Raw genomic sequence first — 20,348 nt, 5'->3', positions numbered from 1 at the left:
GGTTAACTCAATTTAACCCATTCAAACCATATATTTTTGAAAACTAGACACCCCAGGGTATTCCAAATGCTGTTATTTTAACCCTTTCCATGCACCAATTATAGAACTACACTTTGTCAAACTTTGTAATAGTATTTTTATTTTTATTTTTTTTCCACACAAATTGTAATTTAGTTATAGATATACTGGTTCTGGTATATGTCACTGTCAAACAACCCCCCAATATGTGTTCAGGAACATCTCCTGAGTGCAGTGATACCCGACATGCATGGGTTTGTCGGGTTGTTTGAGATTTAAAATGCCACATTTGGGAAGTGCGCTTTTTTTCTCCATTTTGGTCAGTCTGTACCTATGCCCTATCTTTGAGCTTGGCCACTCCAATTTACCCCATCAGCCATTTTTTTTTTATATATTAGACACCCCTTGGGTATTTGAAGTGCTTTTATTTTAACTCTTTGTTGAGATTTTTGAGAAATTTTAGCACTTGCTCAAAATAATAAACTTTATTTTTTTATTTTATTTTATTTTTTTAATACTTTTTTTATATTTTTTTTTACACATTTTGCAATGTACTGGATGGTTCATCTAGTGACATCACTGCATAATTATTTTTAAATGTTAGCACATTTTTTTAAAATTTTTTTTTCCATTTTTTATTTTTTTTTATTTTTTTTTGAATATTTTACTAATCACATAGTGATTAGAAAGCTGGGTTCCATTGACTTGCATGGTTGAATGCAGTACCTGTATTCAACCTGCAAGTGGAGCCAGAGTTCTCTAGAGGGTCTGGAGACCGTCTAGCTAACTTTCATCTGTATTGTTTATTTTCCCGGGCCGCCGCCATCTTGATTGATGGCGAAGATCACCGGCAGCGGCGGCTGTGACCGCTCTCCGGAGCGGTCACAGCCCATCCAAAGGTAAGTGTTTGGTGTCGCTGGATGCCTCCTGATCGAGGCATTCCAGCGACACCATTTAAGTTTAGGAGGCGATCGTCGATCGCCTCCTAAACGCTTTTAAAACGGGCGTCCGCCGCCATACAATGTATGGCGGCTGTTGACGCCCCGGGGAGGGGCCAGACATGGCCCCCGATGCCGATCTCGGCGTTACTGAATGCCTCGACATCGAGGCATTACAGTAACGCCGTTTAAGCGAAGAAAGTGATCGTTGATCACTTTCTAAGCTTATTTAATTTTATGACGGTTCCTGAACCGGCAAAGGTCGCGAAGGGGTTAATCGTCATTGCTCGTGTGCTGTTTGCTTTCTCCTGTCTGGTTCGGGACACTCTTTTGGCCAATGATTTTCCTTTCCACAATTATAACATCCTTGTGACCTTCTATCACCACTTCCTCCTCTACCTCGGTATCCCTCTCTGCCCCTGCCACGACCTAGATATCTTTCTCTTCATCTTTCATGATTCCCTGTCAATGTTCCTTAGTACTCTTCACCACATTATTCCAACTTTCTTTTTCTCTCTTTCTTTGTGCCATTTCTCAGAATGCTTAGCATACTCCAACACGTCATTCAATGGGGCTGGATACGGAGATTAACCTTGTGTTTACTGATATACGCATTTATCTCTTTGCTTGTCCCTGACACAAATGCATTTTTTAATTGCTGCTCATAAGCAGAGTTTGGGTCTGGATCAGCAGGTGGTGTCAATCCGCTATAGACATCAAATATCTTTTTCATCCTATGAAAATATTGATCCACATCCTCTCCATTCTTTTCGGTTCATGCCTTACAATTAGCAATCATTGGACTCACTGCTCTGGTAACTGGGTCAGAGTATGCTGGAGGTACATGGGAAACCAGGGATAATTTATTGAAAATTTTACTTGGGCTTAATTCTCTGAGGTCTGGATATAAAGTTTCCAGTATGGGTGGAGGTGCATTGGCTACATTATTTGGACTGTTATTTGTCACTGTCACGGATCTGGCTAGTCCAACCGACTACCTCCGCTATCTTATGCCGAGACTCAGTGTAGGGTATAACATTAAGAACACTTTATTGGACACAGACACAGGTATATATATCCATATAATCACAAACACACAGAATGAGACGTCTGAGTAACATAACCGCCCCCTTCAGCTGGGGGATTCAGGTCTCCCGGGAACAATAGGGGAGATAACGGGATTAGCCTCTGATATCTTCCAACGATAGTCAGGCTGGAGCCCTGGCTGGGCACCCTGTGGAGATAATCCTGTCTGGTACACATAGTGGGACAGGAGGCTATTCTAGCCGCCCAGCAGTTCCTAAAGTAAAACCTGTATGTCCTGGTACTGGGCCTGGCGGTGTGGGTGGCAGAGGGCAGCTTCTGGGCAATAGGAAAAAGGGGTATAACACAGAAACTGGGTTCCAGGGGAACGGGTGGTTGGGGTGTATAATATCCACAGCGGTGTGCCTGAAGGGACGAGTCCGTCACAGTCACTGCAGGCTGCAAAATAGGAGGGGGAGAGGTTTCAGCAGGAGGTGGGTTATTCTGCTGTCTTGCCAACAATATTGACCCCTGGACCAGGATTTTGATACTAAGGTGTCGCTAAAGGACCGGAGCCGTTTTTGCTTTTTTGCTATGTCTTCCTTCAACTGGAATTTCTCTCTTATCAATTAGTGCACCCACACAAATCATATATTGTTTTTTTTCAGCACAAGTAGGGCTTTCATTTGAAACCATGTTAAGCTGGGTAGTACATAGTACATACAAATTGTACACACATTGAACCAATGGGAAAAAATTATCCAAAATATATTCATTAAGTTGTCCTTATTTGGAAACCACCCAATAAAGCCAAGATTGTCATCTATTTTCACCAGTATAGGGCAAATATTGCAAGGCATGCATCACAGTTTTAAAATGTAATTTTTTTCAAATTTTGCATGGTAGTCTAATAACTGCAATAGTTGTCACAGATACTGATTATCCCCCAAAATGATATGTTTATGAATAGTAGCTAAGTCAAGGTGTACAACTAGGGTCATTTTTAAACTTTTCAAACAGGGATTTTATTGCCAATTGCTGCCAAATTTTGAGGTATTTTTATTTTTTTTTGTTTTTTTTTGCATATGTTGCAATGTTGCTTTAGATTTCATAATATAGTTTGTATAGAATAGGTGCAACTGCAGAAAAAACCACCAAATTGTGTTCACCAACAACCTCGGTTCCAACAAGGCCTCACATGCATGGTTCATGCATTTTTTGAGGAAGCTATGAGGGCAAAACTGGAACATGCGCATTTTAGTTTTCAAATTTGGAATTTTCAGAAATTGGTTTACTGGGCCCATATCCCATTTAGGAGATTTTGGAAGCCCCCCCACTGTAAATTACCCCATAAAAGTATATCTTTATGAACAGCAGACAAGTCAAGGTATTCAACTAGGGTAATTTTGACAGTTTTCAGGCAGCCATTTCTTCATTGATGTCTGCCAAAGTTCACGGAAAATTTATTTTAATGCGTTTTTAACACATACATTTCAATGTTGCAATTTATTTCCTGCACAGCATATGTGCAACAGTGGAAGAAAACGCCACATTTTGTTCACCAACATCCCATGATTCCAACAAGGCCTCACATGCATGGTTCATGCATTTTTTGAGGAGGGCAAAACTGGAACATGCACATTTCAATTTTTAAACTTTTTTAAATATATATATCTATATTTTTTTATCAGATTACTTGTAAATGACAGGTTTAGGCCGCTGACATCAATCAGGGAGACCGATCAATAATCAGCGACTTAAAATGTCACCGACAAGTGATCAGGTAATAATTATGTTTTTTGTTTTTTTTAATTATTAATAATTTGTGTTTTTTTTATAATTACCCTAGATGACCCCTCTCTCTTTGTAGGGCAGGGTCATCCATGGGCTGCCACAATGATCCGATCACTCCTATTGGCCAGGAGTGATCTGATCATCATCAGCCCAGCATTTGACCTGGAAGCACCCTGGACTTTCAGGTCAGTGCTGTTATTTTATTTATTTATTTAGTAATTTTTTTATTTTATTTATATATATATTTAGTTTTACAATTTTTTTTAACTCTTTCAATGCTGATGCTCCATTAAAGCACAGCATTGACTGATATTTAGTCCCCACAAGCTAGATCCTGACTGATCATAAGAATCTTGTATATATCGAGAAAGCTAAAAGACTCAATCCTCGGCAAGCTCGGTGGGCCTTGTTTTTTACTCGCTTTAATTTTTCTATTTCGTTTCGTCCGGGTTCCAAGAACACTAAAGCAGACGCACTGTCCAGGAAGCATGAGGCACCTGATCGAGAGACTCCTGTTGAACCTATCATACCGTCTACAAAAATAATTGCCACCATCCATAGTACACTTTTGTGGCATGTTTCTAAGTCGCAAACGCCTCGGCCTAAAGGACATATAACCCCTCCTACTAGACTCTATGTTCAACCACGGTTTCGTAATGCTGTTCTCTCCTGGGGTCATGCCTCACCTGTAGCTGGTCATCGGGGAACTCGTAACGTCAAATTTCTTCTCCAGATACATTTCTGGTGGCCTACTATGTCTCGGGACATATCGGACTATGTGCAAGCTTGTAACGTTTGTGGTCACAATAAAACACCACGCACCAGACCTGCTGGATTATTATGTCCGCTACCGTTTCCTGAGCGTCCATGGCAACATATAGCCATGGATTTTGTCACAGATCTGCCTTCCTCCAGGGGTCACACTACCATCTTAGTGGTTGTTGATCTTTTCAGCAAACAGGCTCATTTCATTGCTCTCTCCAAACTCCTGTCAGCTAGTATCTTGGCTGACACATTCATGAAGGAGATTATACATCTTCACGGAGTCCCTCAAGTAATAGTTTCTGACAGAGGGTCACAGTTTATCTCCAGATTCTGGAGAGCAATGTGGAAACTCATGGGAATAGAATTGCATTTTTCTTCTTCTCACCATCTTCAATCTAACAGGCAGGCTGAAAGAACCAACCAGGTTCTCAAGCAGTATCTTCGAATGTATGTTTCCGAGGATCAGTCTGATTGGTCAATGCTGCTACATCTTGCTGAATGGTCCTACAATAGTTCATATCACGAATCATTACAAATGTCTCCGTTTAAAGCAGTTCATGGATATGAACCTTCATTTTGGCCTCAGGACACCAGTACCACAGGGGTTCCGGCAGCTGAAGCACAATTTCGTGGTTTACAGGACCATTGGGCAGCTCTTGCCGAACATTTGAAGCGCACTAAAAAGCTGCAAAAGAAAACGGCAGATAAATATCGCTCGCAAGGACCCGTGCTTAACCCCGGAGACTATGTGTGGCTTTCCACAAAATATCTTCAACAAGCTGCCAGAACTTTAGATCCTAAATATATCGGTCCCTATAAAATCAAGACAAGAATTAATGAAGTTACGTATTCTCTGGTCTTACCGAGAACATTACGTATTAACAATGCATTTCATATCTCCTTACTGAAACCTGTAATTGCTAACCAATACTCCTCCACGGTTCGCACTCCTGATCCTGTCATTATTCAAGGGGAGGAAGAATATGAAGTGCAGTCTATCTTAGATTCTAGAAGGAAACGAGGGAGGCTTCAATATTTTATCAGATGGAAGGGATATGGTCCTGGATTCTTGCCTCCAAAGTCCATGCTCCAGCTAAGATTCGTGCGTTCTTGCCTCCTCCGTTGTCCCGCGGGTAGGGGAGCTGAGACGCAGCCCGCGCGTCCAGCCCCCTGCTCGTTCCGTCGGCGGGAACCGCCGTCAGGTCCGTTCTTCGGATAGACGCGCGTCCCCGCAGAGATCACTGGATCCTGACGGGGCGCGCGCTAACTCATAAATATTCATGTCGCTTCTTAAAGCGACATTTATCTTTTTTCCTCCTCCCCCTAATTAGGTGGGTAGGAGGATCCTGTTACTGAGAGGGATATTTAAACCCTCAGTATGCACTTCACCTTTGCCTGTGATAGTGCCTTATAGCCTTCACTAGCGTTCCTTAACTCGTTTGATATTTATTGGTTCTGACTCCGACCCTGACTACTCTTCTGCCTGACCCCTGAATTTATTATTTTATTTATTATTTTTGTTCCTGATAATTTGTACTACGCTACGCTCCTGTGGCCGTTATACACTTCGGTGTTCCATGGCTGGGCTCTCCACCTCCGCCAGGAGGCGCCTTCCCAATTTCTGCAGCGAGGATCCTCTGCTATATTACAGACGTGACACCCTGTCCCTGAAGCTGCCTCTGGCAGCTGGGACACAATCTCCCATAGACTGGAGATTGCAGGGGATGAGTCTCTTTGATCAGTCCTACAGGACTGATCAAAGGGCTTGTGGGGGCTCGTTTTTGCTGTTGCTGGTCTGCCTGGGCTTCCAGGCAGACCACCAGCAGCAGAGACCCATAAAAAACGGGATTTAGCCCCTTCAATGCCTCGATCGCTGCACTGACGCTCTCATGGAGTGATCAGGCAGCAGGGGGTGTTGTGTCAGGGACCCAATCAACACACCACCCCCTTCCCTGAAGCTGCCTGCGGCAGCTGAAAACACGATTGCAGGTTTTTCTGTAATCGCGGTTTCAGCCTACAGAATCACTCCATGGGAGTGATCTTAGGCTTGGGGGCGGGCTTAGAGAGCCTGTGCTGGTCTGCCCAGACTCCTGGGCAGACAGCAGCAGCAGCGCTCCCGCGATCACCACGATTGTGGTGATGTGGGGGCGTTTTTTGGGGATGACGTACCTGTGTGTATGATAGATGTATAATTGATTTGTGGAAAGGCAAAGATGGCACAAGCAGGATGTTTGAGCCTTGGGGACCAAGATGACACAGGCAGGGTGGTTATGGGACAAAGATGGCACAGGCCGAGCTGTTTGGGGACAAAGTTGACTTATGCTAGGCTGTTTGGGGACAAAGATGGCAGGTCCTTTGTGTGTAATCTGGGTGCTGGTCAATTTCTATGTGGGCAGTGTGGACGCCAGGGCTGGCTTTGGGTTGTGCAACCTATCATCTATGCCTGTATTTTTATCTCTACCTTTATTGCTTAGTTTTTAATGTGATTTCCAGTTGATCTATACCTGCAATGCTATGTTTCCATACATTATTATTGTATACTTGCAAATATGGGATTTGTATGTCTGATTCTATGCCTCCAGTGCTGAGTTCACATGTGAACAATAATAATAACAATATTAATATATATATATGATTGCTGACAGCAATCACACTCCTATCATGCCCAGGCAACCAGTACATGCTAGAACCTGGACATGATAGGAGTGTGATTGCTGTTAACAATCATACTCCTATCATGCCAAGTCAGCTAGTACATGCTGGAATCTGGGTATGCCTGGGCATGATAGGAGTGTGATTGCTGTTAACAATCTATATATATATATATATATATATATATATATATATATATATATATATATATAGCCGGGGTTTTTTGGCTTCTTTTGGATCAACAGCATCAGAGGGGATATGATAACGTTATATAAATATATTTGGGGCCAATACAAACCATTGTGTGGAAATCTGTTCATAAACAGGACTATGCATAGGACACGTGGTCATGCATTTAGACTGGAAGAAAGGAGATTTAGACTAAAGCAGAGGAAAGGGTTTTTTTACAGTAAGGACAATAAGGATGTGGAATTCTCTGCCTGCAGAGGTAGTTTTATCAGAGTCTGTACAGACGTTTAAACTGCAACTGGATGGATACCTGGAAAAACATAATTTTCGGGGATATAATCTTTAATTATGGGGAAACAGCTTATTGATCCAAGGAGAAATCTGACTGCCATTTTGGGGTCAAGAAGGAATTTTTTTCCCTGGTTAGTGCAAAATTGGAAAGAGCGAAGCCGGGGTTTTTTGCCTTCTTTTGGATCAACAGCAACAAATTAACAGATATAGGAAAGGCTGAACTTGATGGACGCATGTCTTTTTTCAGCCTATGTAACTATGTAACTATAATATATATAGTAATATTGTTATTTATTTATTTTTTGTCCTATTTCGGTGTGTGACTTACTTTAAATAAAAGTGTTAGATTTTTTTTATGGTGGGGGGGTCATATTCGGTTTCGGCCAAGTAAATGCTGCATTTTCGGTTTCAGTACAGAATTCGTTTCGGTGCATCCCTACTACTAAGCCAGACAATGAAGTGGTAGGCCCACACTACATCAATGTTTGGCTTAGTATATAGTGATAGGAGTTATGCTGCACTACTGTCAATGTCTGGCTCAATGTATAGTGATAGGGATTACGCTGTACCACCGTCAATGTCTGCCTCAGTATATAGTGATAGGTGTTATGCTGTACCACCTTCAGTGTCTGCGCCAGTATATAACGATAGAAGCTATGCAGTTTTAAAGTGTGTGGGGGGAGGGGGTGCCACATACAGGATCCGCCCCAGGTGCCAAATACTTTAGGTACGCCCCTGCCGCCACCCAAACAGACACACACACCAGGACAGGCTCTTCCACACCAACACCCAAACACACACGCCAGGACAGGCTTTGCCACACTGACACCCAAAAACACCCACCAGGACAGGCTCTGCCACATCGACCCCCGTATCAGGATGGATTAAGCTACACAAAACATAAAAGATGCTTTCCCCCTTGTGTATTGAGGCCCCAGCCAGGCCCCCCTTAAGTATTAATGTATCCCCCCCCCACACCCTTGTGTATTGCCCCTGCCTCATGTGTATTTGTGCCCCTAGCCACCTGCTTTGTGCTATTATGCCTCCACACCCTTGAGTATTGAGTTATTTGATGCCCCGCCAGCCCGCCCTTCGTATTCTTTTCTGTGATGCCCCCACTCCTTTTGTACTAGTTAATGTAATAGAAACATAGAAAGTGACAGCAGATAAGAACCATTAGGCCCATCCAGTCTGCCCAACCTCTGAGTAATTTTCTTAATGTCTTGCTTTAATGTCTTTACTGTATTAACATCTATCACTTCTGCTGGAAGGCTATTCCATGCGTCCACTACCCTTTCCGTAAAGTAATATTTCCTGATGTTACCATTAAACCTTTGCCCCATACCCATGTGTATTGCCCCCAGCCACCCCCTCCCTTTGTATATTGATTTGTGTGATGCCCCAACCACCCTGTTGTGTACTTATAACTCCCAGCCACCCCCTTTTTTGTAAGGAGGAGGAAGGAGGTGCGGTTAGCAACGGGGGGTTTCCTGCGTCCATCGCGCATACACCCTCCGACTGTTCTTTTTGGCCACTTCTGCGGAGTACCACAGTGGTTTCTTTAAATTTTTACTGACCAGCCTAATAGTTTTCTCTTATCTTCAATAATTCAACTTTTAAATAATCCCATTTCTCCTGGACTCCATTTAAATTGCCCCAGTCTGATAATGACTCCTCTACACATATTCTCATTTTAGAAAAGTCAGCTTTTCTAAAATCTAAAACCTTTGTTTTTGTGTCGTGTGACTCAGTCACTGTTTGTATATTAACCCACACAGACGGACGATCACTAGATCCCAAACGTTCACCTACAGAAATATCTGTTAACAAATCTTCATTTGTGAACACTAAATCCTATATGGCCTTCTGATGAGTTGGCTCCTCAACTGCTGTATTTTCCGATGTATAAGAAGACTGGACATATAAGACGACCCCCAACTTTTCCAGTTAAAATATAGAGTTTGGGCTATACTCGCCGTATAAGACTACCCCTCTTCCAACGCAACCCAAATAAAAAAACATCAGATTTGATTTCAATATGGTAATTTTAATTCAAATGCTTATGACATGCAGGTACTTAGCAGGAAAACTGTCACTTATAAACATAAGGCTCTCTGCCTGCCCAGCCCTCCCTGTCTCCAAGACGATCCGAGCGGTAGCGCAATGTGATAGGGAGCAGGGAGAGGGGGCTGCTTCAAGGGAGTCTGTCACCTGATCTGAGCGTTTTAGACCGCTCAGATCAGGTTATAGACTACTTTGGCCACATTCCCACCTTGTATCCTATTACCTCCTTCTCTGCCTCTCAGATCTGCAGTGAAGCGGCGCAGGCGCGCATGTGTGAGAGCTGAGAGGCAGAGAAGGAGGTAATAGGATACAAGGGCGGGCCAGACGAGTGAAAGAGGCGTGTTTTTCTAACACGTGCTGCAAATTCTCCAGTCCGGCTCAGTAAGTTTCAGCACCCGCCCTATAAGATGACACCCAGCGTATTAAGACGTCTTATATGCCGGAAAATATGGTACTTTGGCACAACCAGGTACTTTGGTTTTCCTGTTCACTTCAAACATGACCTTAAAATCAAAACACTGAGAGGTAATTTCAAAAACACCCAAGAAAGAAAGACATTTGAAGTAAAAATGATACATTTTTATGATTGCAAAAACAGAGGCCTTAATGTGGATTTGAGCTACTTAGCACATTATCAAAACTTCCTATAACCTGTGCCATGATCCCACACACACAATTACCCATCCATACTCACACACACACACACACACACAAGTCCATATCCATGATCACACACATGCACACATACATGCTGACACACACAAGTATGCCTGCATACTGACACACACACACACACGCATGCTCACACATACATACAGTATATATATATGTGTGTGTGTATATATATATATATATATATATATATATATATATATATGTATACATATATCCCGTTACCGCTTAACTCTGACTGCTCGCACTCGGTTTCACCCGTGGTCACATGACGTCACCTGACCCCGATATGCTTCTGACTGAAGCTGACGCAAACTTAGCTTTTTAGCCATCGATGCCCTATGCACAGTGGTGGGATTCAGCCGGTTCGCACGGACCGTTTCTTAATTACCCTATTATAGGCCGCACTTTTCTCTCACTGAAAGTGGTGGTGCGGCCTATAATCAGGGTTTAGCGTAATTCATATCACCAGACGCCCGGGACGTGTAGCTCTGGGTGCCGGGCAGGTGTGTTTTTTTTTCTTTATCCTTTAGCCCTGCTGCGTGCAAACAGCAGGGTGAAGATGCGATGCAGACAACCCCCGGTGATGCCGGCACTTTCGCCGGGGCTTCTATGACTGAGCATTGGTTAGTCGGGGGCGGGATGTCAGAGTGGCATATCAGGGGAGCAGAGTGGCATATCTCTATAGTCGTGATGGATTGCACCTAAATGCAAGAGGGTCCAATGTGCTTGGGGAGAGAATGGCTAGATGGTTGGAGGAGATTTTAAACTAGGAATGGGGGGGTACCGGGCTACACAGTATAGAAAGGGAAGGCGATTTACTTAGAAACCAGGTGGGTGGATCTGGGGGCTTGGTCTGTACAGATAATAGGGAGAAGCTTATATTTTGCCCCCCAAAACAAGGACAGAAAGCGATTGCAGCATTAGTGTTAAATGACAAGCTAAAGGTCATGTCTACAAATGCTCGCAGTTTAGGGAATAAGATCCATGAACTTGTAACTGTAGTGGCAACTGAGAATGTTGATATAGTGGCTGTTACTGAGACATGGTATAATGAGAAAAATGACTGGGACAGATCAATACCGGGTTACTCTTTATATAGAAAAGACAGAAAGGGCAAGAAAGGGGAGGGGTGGCCATATATGTGAAAAATAACATAAAATCTAACTTAACACAAGTTGGCGAGGAGAACATAGTCAGTTTGGGTTACAGTACAATTTGGCAAAAGTAAAGTAACTTGTGTAGGTGTGATTTATAGACCCCCAGGACAAGTAGAAGAACTAGATAATCTACTTGTGGAGGAAATGGCTAAAATGACAGGGAAGGGGGATGTTATAATCATGGGTGACTTTAATCTTCCTGATGTGAACTGGAAAACGAAAGTAGCTGGTTGTGCCCGGAGTGCAGATATTCTGAACTCCCTACTGGGATTATCTTTAAAACAAGTAGTTGAGGAGCCAACTCCTAAGGAGGCCATATTGGATCAACAGTTTTTTTCGTTAGATCTACCACGCAGGAGGCGGTATTCACAATCCTATTTTGTGTGCGGGGGATGGGTATACATACGGTCTGGCCCCCCCTCAACTGAAATTTGGATTTTTTTTTAATGGATCTTGGTAGATATTCGTTAGATCAACAGTTTTTTTCGTATTATTTATGCTGTTTAGTAGCCAGTATAACATAATAATGTTTTGTGTGCTTATAGTTTTAGTTTATAAAATTATACCATTGCTTTCTTATGTATATGTGAGTGGACTACTAAACAGCATAAATAATGACATTATTGCAATATTATACTATATATTTATTTTTTCTTCATGCATACTCCAAATATGGAAGTTTGACTGCATTTTATGCATTATTCAAAGGTTACTTGCGCTTAGTGTTTGATACATGCTTACACTGTAAAATGATGATGTATCTCTTTTCAGAGCTTTGCTGACTTGCTGAGTGGTGGAAATCGCTTTTGGCCTAGTTGGGAACTTTTGAAATGGATATTTGGTGTCTCAAAGCATACACTGCCAGCAATTGGTAAGAACATTATGTGGCACTTGAGAGAATTTGCACTATATAGATGAGCTTATTCATGTTTGGCTGAAGTAATGTATATTGTGATCCTGCACCCACACAGGGTATTAACGCCACATCTCAGTTAGGTAATCAATCACGATTTATTTGTAGTTCATGTATGCAGCTATATACAGAATTTCATAGTACACAAATTCCCTACAAACAAAAGCCTAGCTCGTCTGAGCGTTTACTAACATATAACTCCTTCACTACTCAGGGTCTAAAACTAAACAAAATGCAATCCCACCAACCTTTTTGATGGTCTCTCTTGTGCAAAGCAAGCCCTGCTGCTTCCAAACAAACTCTCTCTCTTCTTTCTCTCTGTCCAACAGGTCAGGTTATATTGCAGTCAGTGCAGCTAATTACCTGCAGCAGACCAGTGCATTGGAGTCAGCTTAAACTCCTGGCCTGGATCCTGGGTCAGTCCAGGTGCATGTAAACTGCGGGGTGGAGCACCAGCCTGCCCTATATGTCATATAAAACCCTGCAAAATCGAGGGGGAATGTATACCCCTTCCACAACAACACCCCGCACCTTGTTACATATCCTCCCCCCAGCTCAGACCTATCAGGGCGAGCGGCCTTGGACCACAAACAGTGAACTCGGGAGAGGCCATCCACATTACCCTGGGCAGTACAAGCCCTGTGAACCATAGTAAACTGGAATGGCTGGAGACTAAGGAACCACCTGGTAACCCTGGCATTCTTTTCCTTGTTCTGCCTCATCCAGCTTAAAGGTGCATGGTCAGTAATCAGTGTAAACCTTCGACCCAACAGATAATACCTCAAGGACTCTAGTGTCCATTTAACAGCCAACCATTCTTTCTCAACCACTGAGTACCTCTGTTCATGAGGATTTAACTTCTGACTTAGATACATGACTGGATGTTCCTCTCCATCATGTGCTTGAGAAACAACCGCACCCAGGCCAACATCAGACGCATCGGTCTGTACAATGAATTGCTTAGAAAAATCCGGAGCTACCAATGCGGGGTCAGAACACAAGGCCTCTTTCAAGACCTGAAAGGCATGTTCTGCTTCTGGGGTCCACTTAACCATAACCGGGCCTTAAGCTTTTGTGAGCTCAGTCAACGAGGCAGTAATGGTGCCAAAGTCAGGGATGAACCTGCGATAATAGCCAGTTAAGCCCAAGAATGCCCTTACTTGTTTCTTTGTTACAGGACGTGGCCAATTAGAGATGGCTCCTACCTTGCTCTGTTGTGGTTGAAGGAGCCCCCGCCCTATTGTATAACCCAGATATTTAGCCTCTTCTAAGCCTAAAGAGCACTTAGCGGGGTTGGCAGTCAAACCGGCAGCCCGTATACTATCCACTACTGTCTGAACCTTCATCAGATGTGTTTCCCAGTCCGCACTGTGAATCACTACATCGTCCAGATAGGTAGTTGCATACTCTCTATGGGGCCCTAGTATCCTATCCATCATACGCTGGAAGGTGGCTGGGGCACCATGCAAACCAAACGGTAACACATTGTATTGGAACAACCCCTCAGGGGTAGAAAAAGCAGTCTTTTCCTTTGCTCTCTCTGTCAAGGGAACCTGCCAATATCCTTTGGTCAAGTCCAATGTACTCAGATACCTAGCTTTACCCAACCTCTCTATGAGCTCATCCACCCGAGGCATAGGATAGGCATCAAACTTGGAGATATTGTTTAATTTACGGAAGTCATTACAGAAGCGTATTTCTCCATTTGGTTTAGGCACCAACACAATCGGGTTACTCCACTCGCTTTGTGACACTTCAATCACCCCTAGTTTTAGCATCTTTTTTATCTCTGCACTAACTGCTTCGCGTCTAGCCTCGGGTATTCTGTATGGCTTCAGATTGATTTTCTTTCCGGGTTCGGTGATAATATCATGTTTTATTATGTGTGTTTTTCCTGGTACTGGGGAAAACACATCTCTATTTTTTAACACAAACTCTCTGACTTCCTGTTTCTGATGAGAGGCAAGAGTGTCAGCAATGTACACCTCTGGTTCTTTCCCACAAGCAACGTGAGTGGGTTGCCCTTTGGTCATGGTGAAGACCTCTTGCTCTACCCATGGCTTCAATAAATTCACATGGTAGATCTGTTCTGCCTTCCTCCTACCCGGCTGTCTTACTTTATAATTAACCTTACCGACACGCTCAATAATTTCATATGGACCTTGCCAGCTGGCTAGAAACTTGCTTTCAACTGTAGGGATAAGAAGCAATACCCAGTCCCTCGGTTTGAAGATCCGAAGCCTTGCATTCCTGTTATAACTGACTTGTTGGGCCCTCTGGGCTTTTTCCATGTTCTCCTTCACTATGGGCATTATAGCTTCCATACGCTCCTGCATTTGAGCTACATGTTCTATAACACTACGGTGAGGGGTATGCTCTTGTTCCCATGTTTCCTTGGCAACATCTAAAATACCTCTGGGGTGTCTGCCATATAATAATTCGAAGGGTGAAAACCCAGTGGAAGCTTGTGGGACTTCTCTAATAGAAAACATAAGATATGGTAAGAGATAATCCCAGTTCTTACCGTCTTTGTCTACCACTTTGCGTAGCATGGCCTTTAATGTTTTATTAAACCTCTCTACCAGTCCATCCGTTTGAGGATGGTAGACTGAGGTTTTTAGCTGTTTAATTTTGAGCAGTTTACATAGCTCGGTCATAATCCTGGACATAAAAGGAGTTCCCTGGTCTGTGAGAACCTCTTTTGGTATACCCGTCCTGCTGAACATCATCATTAACTCCCTTGCAAAACTCTTAGAGGAGGCATTCCGTAGGGGAACTGCCTCAGGATAACGCGTGGCATAGTCCACAACAACTAAAATGTATTGATGTCCCCTAGCTGACTTAAGCAGAGGCCCTATCAGGTCCATTGCAAATCGTTCAAAAGGGACCTTGATAACAGGAAGGGGTACCAGTGGGCTGCGGAAACCTTTGTGCGGTGCCTTTAATTGACATTCAGGGCAGGATCTGCAATACCTCTCTATTGCAGCGTATATACCTGGCCAATAAAACCGGGTCAAAACTCTCTCTCTGGTCTTCTCAAATCCCAGGTGCCCACCTAGCACATGGCTATGGGCCAGCTTTAACACCGTGTGTCTATACGATTGTGGGACCAGCAACTGTTCCATCTCCTCCTCCCCTTTCTTCTCTACCTGGTAAAGCAGGTTATGTTTTACTTTGAAATAAGAGAACTTAAGTGCTTGTCAGGGTTTACAATGGTATCCTCCATTACTTGCACATTCTCTCTAGCTGCTGTCAGGGTTGTATCCTCCCATTGGGCAGCTCGGAAATTTCCAGGGTGGACTCCCAGATCCTGAAACTCTACTTGGGCTAAGGGGGCCTCATTATGGGAAGGTTCTACTTCATTACCCAGGCACACTACTGGTGACTCTTGTTCATTGCCTGGCTCCCAATCAATACTGGAGAAAGGAAAAACATTATCCATTCCTTCTTCCTCATGGGTTTCCTCAGAGCACCTTACCTGAGGAACTCAGGGTTTTCCTGTTATGTTGCGGAAATGGGGGAAGTCCCTCCCTAATACTACATCGTAGGGCAACAGGGGTACCACCCCTACCTGCCATTTGACCTTTCCTACATCCGTGACAATATCAACCTCTGCCGTGGGGTATGAGTGGGTGTCACCATGTATGCATACAATATCAAGAAGCTGCCTGGTATCTACTTTCTCTGGCTGAAGCAGAGCACTTTTTATCAAGGTAACTTCACTCCCAGAATCAAGCAATGCTTGTACACTCTTCCCTTCCACCCTCACTGGTCTTAAATGAGTTGTATCAACAGCACTAGTAACCACACACATTTTGAACAAGTCAACACACTCTTGTGTAGGGCCCTGGCTCCTACATCACACTGCATGGGCTCTTCACCCTCTGGACAATTACGCGCAAAATGTCCCGGCTCGTGGCATTTGAAGCATCTTATGTGTTCCTCAGTCTGCTGTTGTGGCCGTAATGGGAATTTCGGGTGCTTGTTACCACCATAGTCATATTGTTCCATGCGGGGTACAGGGTTTTGTCCTTTGCTTCCGGTTTTCACGCTTGTCCGGTTGTTAAGGGATCTGGACTTTGGCTGTGGAGAAGTACTATGCAGCTCCTTAACGGTCAAATACCTCTCAACCAGACACATCATCTCCTCTGGATCCTTCGGGTCCCCTTGGCTGACCCATTGTCGCAGTTCTGTAGGCAAATTCCTGAGAAAGCGATCCATGACCACCATCTCCATTATTTTAGTAGCAGAGTTGATCTCGGGTTTCAGCCATTTCTGAGCAAGCCTCAGCAACTCATACATCTGGGTCCGTGTAGGTTTACCCATGTCATAAGCCCACTTATGAAACCTTTGGGCTCTAAGGGCAGGGGTTATGCTTATGTGTTAGAATTTCTGTTCTGAGTTGTACATAGTCCTGGGCTTGGTCATCAGGTAAATCTTCATAGGCTTTCTGGGGTTCCCCACTTAGACAAGGAGCTAGTAACCCCACCCACTGGCTTGCTGGCCAGTTTTCTCTGGTAGCAACCCTCTCAAAAGTAGTGAGATAAGCTTCCACATCATCTGCCTCTGACATCTTATGCAGGAAATCAGTTGCTTGAATACGGGGCCCCTTATCCACAGTGGGGCTCTCTGCAGAGGGCGACAGCACTTTCTGCAAAACATTAGCAAGGACAGCTCTGTCCTCATGCTGGGCTTCTCTCAGGTTTTCAACCTGTGCAGCCAGTAAACGAGTTGTCTCCTGCTGTACAGCAGTCGCCTGTACCAAAGCCTTCACCAGCTCTTCCATCATAACACCGAGGCAGATGACAAGTATGAAGGTACTGTACTGAGTGGGTATCCCACAATTCACAAACAATCTTCAATATGCAGACTGGCAGAGACTTTGCATACCCACAGACCTTTTATGTGCTGGTGCCCGCATTCTCCACCATATTGTGATCCTGCACCCACACAGGGTACCAAACAGCACGGTCTTCTAGGGTATTAACGCCACAGCTCAGTTAGGTAATCAATCACGATTTATTTGTAGTCCACGTATGCAGCTATATACAGAATTTCATAGTACACAAATTCCCTACAAACAAAAGCCTAGCTCGTCTGAGCGCTTACTAACATATAACTCCCTCACTACTCAGGGTCTGAAACTAAACAAAACGTAATCCCACCAACCTTTTTGATGGTCTCTCTTGTGCAAAGCAAGCCCTGCTGCTTCCAAACAAACTCTCTCTCTTCTTTCTCTCTGTCCAACAGGTCAGGTTATATTGCAGTCAGTGCAGCTAATTACCTGCAGCAGACCAGTGCATTGGAGTCAGCTTAAACTCCTGGCCTGGATCCTGGGTCAGTCCAGGTGCATGTAAACTGCGGGGTGGAGCACCAGCCTGCCCTATATGTCATATAAAACCCTGCAAAATCGAGGGGGAATGTATACCCCTTCCACAACAACACCCTGCACCTTGTTACAATATAAATAAAGTCTTCCATACATATATTTAATGTTAACCTCCTATGAAGAATATAAACTTCAACATTAAAGAGCAACAATTTTATATCACAATTGTAATATGGTAATATTATTATATATCGAATCTCTGAAGTAGGTTAAATTAAACCTCATTTACAGCTGAAACCAGTAAATCTGCAAATTAGTATCCCAAGACAAGTGGAAACAAAAGAAAAACAAACAATATTTTTTACCTGCTAAAATGTGTCATCTAAACACATTCAAATACATAGATAATATCAGTTAAACCACACAATTTTTGTACAAGCAGGCATGTTCAATGAAAACTTTTCAGTCAAGTTGAAGGGTTATCCAAAAATACCAAAATAGTTACTCTGTACACACAAATAGCATAAAACCAAAATCAGCATACAAAGTATTAGGTAAAACCCTTCTGAGGTGAATTCGCATATATCTGTCATTGTCCAGAAGCTCTCACGAAAAAACACAAAGAAAAAAGCACAATTATAGTGTAGTGAGTCCATATTTGCTTATATGAGTAAGAAGGCAGGCCCTTACAATGTAAAGGTAATTGACTTGCCCATATGCAGACACACACCAAAGCGAGAAGCAAAACGCGTAGTGCGCGTTGTCACTGGAAAGAGGAGACCAGTTATGGGGATTACCGTTGTAGAGCTGCTATAGACCAAACTGCCAGTAGACTTCCACTTTTGTAACAATGGATATTTGTTTTTAATATTAAAGTTATATTTGTTTATGGAGAATGCTAGAATTGTGCCTGTGTATGAGAAGAACATACAACTAAACTAATGTAGGGTGTACCTGATTTGACCTATGTCAGTATCAATAACTAGTGATGTGATGCCACCAATAATGAGTTGAAATACTCTCTACAGGTCTTGCTCTCACCGAAAAACTTGCAAATACTAGCCATAATGGGAAAGAACGGATGGAGCGGATAGCAAAACTCCTAAAAGAAGAAATCAAATCATTATTAGGAGATAATGGAATTTTAATTTATCCTTCACATCCCAAAGTTGCACCTCGACACAATGAACCACTTGCTATGCCATTCAATTTTGCATATACAGGTTAGTATCGTAAAGGAAATCATAGGAAGTTGTCCAATATATACATTAACATTACTTTTTGGATCACAGGTAGCAAGATAAAATCTTAAAAGCATATAATAGTTTACATTGTATATCCTCTTACATATTGATTACTATGCAGCTATATGTGTTTAACCCCTTAACGACCAATGACATGCCTAGCACATCATTGCATTAAACAAGCTTAGAAAGTGACCTTTGATCACTTTCTTCGCTTAAACAGTATTGCTGTAATGCCTCAATGTTGATGCATTCAGCAACACCGAGATCGGCATCAGGGGCGACCCCCACCGGAAGAGATTTTGCCACTCGCAAGACGTGCGTCCTTTAAAAAAAATAACCAAGTTGCCAAAGTTTCCAAGAGTGTCTCTCCAGACCCTGCTGAGAACTCTGAATCCCTTTGCAGGTTGAATACAAGTCAACGGAGCCCAGCTTTCTAATCACAACGTGATTTGTAAAATATTAAAAAAAGAAAAAAAAAAAGGTAACATTTAAAAATAATTATGCAGCACCATCAGGGAAACCATCTAGTTCCAGCAAAATGTAAAAAAAAAAAAAAAAAAAAAGGTTAAAAAAATAATAAAATAAAAAAAATGAACCCTTTGGCTGCTAAGCCATTTCCCACTATGCAAACTATACAAACCATATATGGGTTTTTCAGCACACCCAGCAGATTCCAAATATACCATTTTTATATGTGTATGTCTCATTAGGTTTGCAAAATAAAGCCAAAAATGGGAAAAAAGTGTATTTTGTTATTTGTAATTTTATTTTTCTAAACTCTAATATCAAAACCTGTGTTGCTAAATATTTGTAGTAGGTAACTGGTCTAAAATAAACAGAAACTGATAACAGTAGACTGTGTTTTTCTAATATTTTATTGCTAAAAGTTAAATGTACAAGACTATCACAAAAGACATCTTTAAATTTAATGCGTGGCTGCCGTCAATTAAACAGCTCTAGCTGCCCGAGATGTTAATTTATGCCAACAAAACTATATATTTTTAGAAACTACACCCCCAGCTGAGGCAAATGAGGTATTATTTGTATTTGTATCACAAATCTGATGTGCACAACAAATAAGTGAATATCACACTTATAAAAATAAAAAAATAAATTAAAAGCGACAAGTTCATTTATGTCTTGCGCACTCCAGTCTTGTGCTACTAATACATGCAGCCCCTCATTTGATGCGCCAAGGGGTGTAGTTTCTGAAAATATATACTTTATGTACCATAATTTAACTTTCCAGCTGTCTAGAGCTGTCTAATTGCAGGCATCACCCCTAAATGTTTT

At 42.7% G+C, this 20,348-nt stretch overlaps 1 protein-coding gene across 2 annotated transcripts in view; it reads left to right on the top strand.

The window, feature by feature from the left end:
• FAAH2 (fatty acid amide hydrolase 2) overlaps nucleotides 1–20,348 on the top strand; it is a 181,276-nt gene that overhangs the window by 151,225 nt on the left and 9,703 nt on the right. For both annotated transcript variants that reach the window (XM_053473778.1, XM_053473779.1), the window contains 2 exons: nucleotides 12,338–12,437; nucleotides 18,837–19,031. In XM_053473778.1, the coding sequence (XP_053329753.1) occupies nucleotides 12,338–12,437; nucleotides 18,837–19,031 (295 nt within the window). The remainder of the gene's footprint in view (nucleotides 1–12,337; nucleotides 12,438–18,836; nucleotides 19,032–20,348) is intronic.

The sequence above is a fragment of the Spea bombifrons genome, chromosome 8 (assembly GCF_027358695.1).
Source record: "Spea bombifrons isolate aSpeBom1 chromosome 8, aSpeBom1.2.pri, whole genome shotgun sequence".
NCBI lineage: Eukaryota > Metazoa > Chordata > Amphibia > Anura > Pelobatidae > Spea > Spea bombifrons.
Note: the sequence above shows the minus strand (reverse complement) of the source record. Positions and strands in the feature narration are given on the sequence as shown.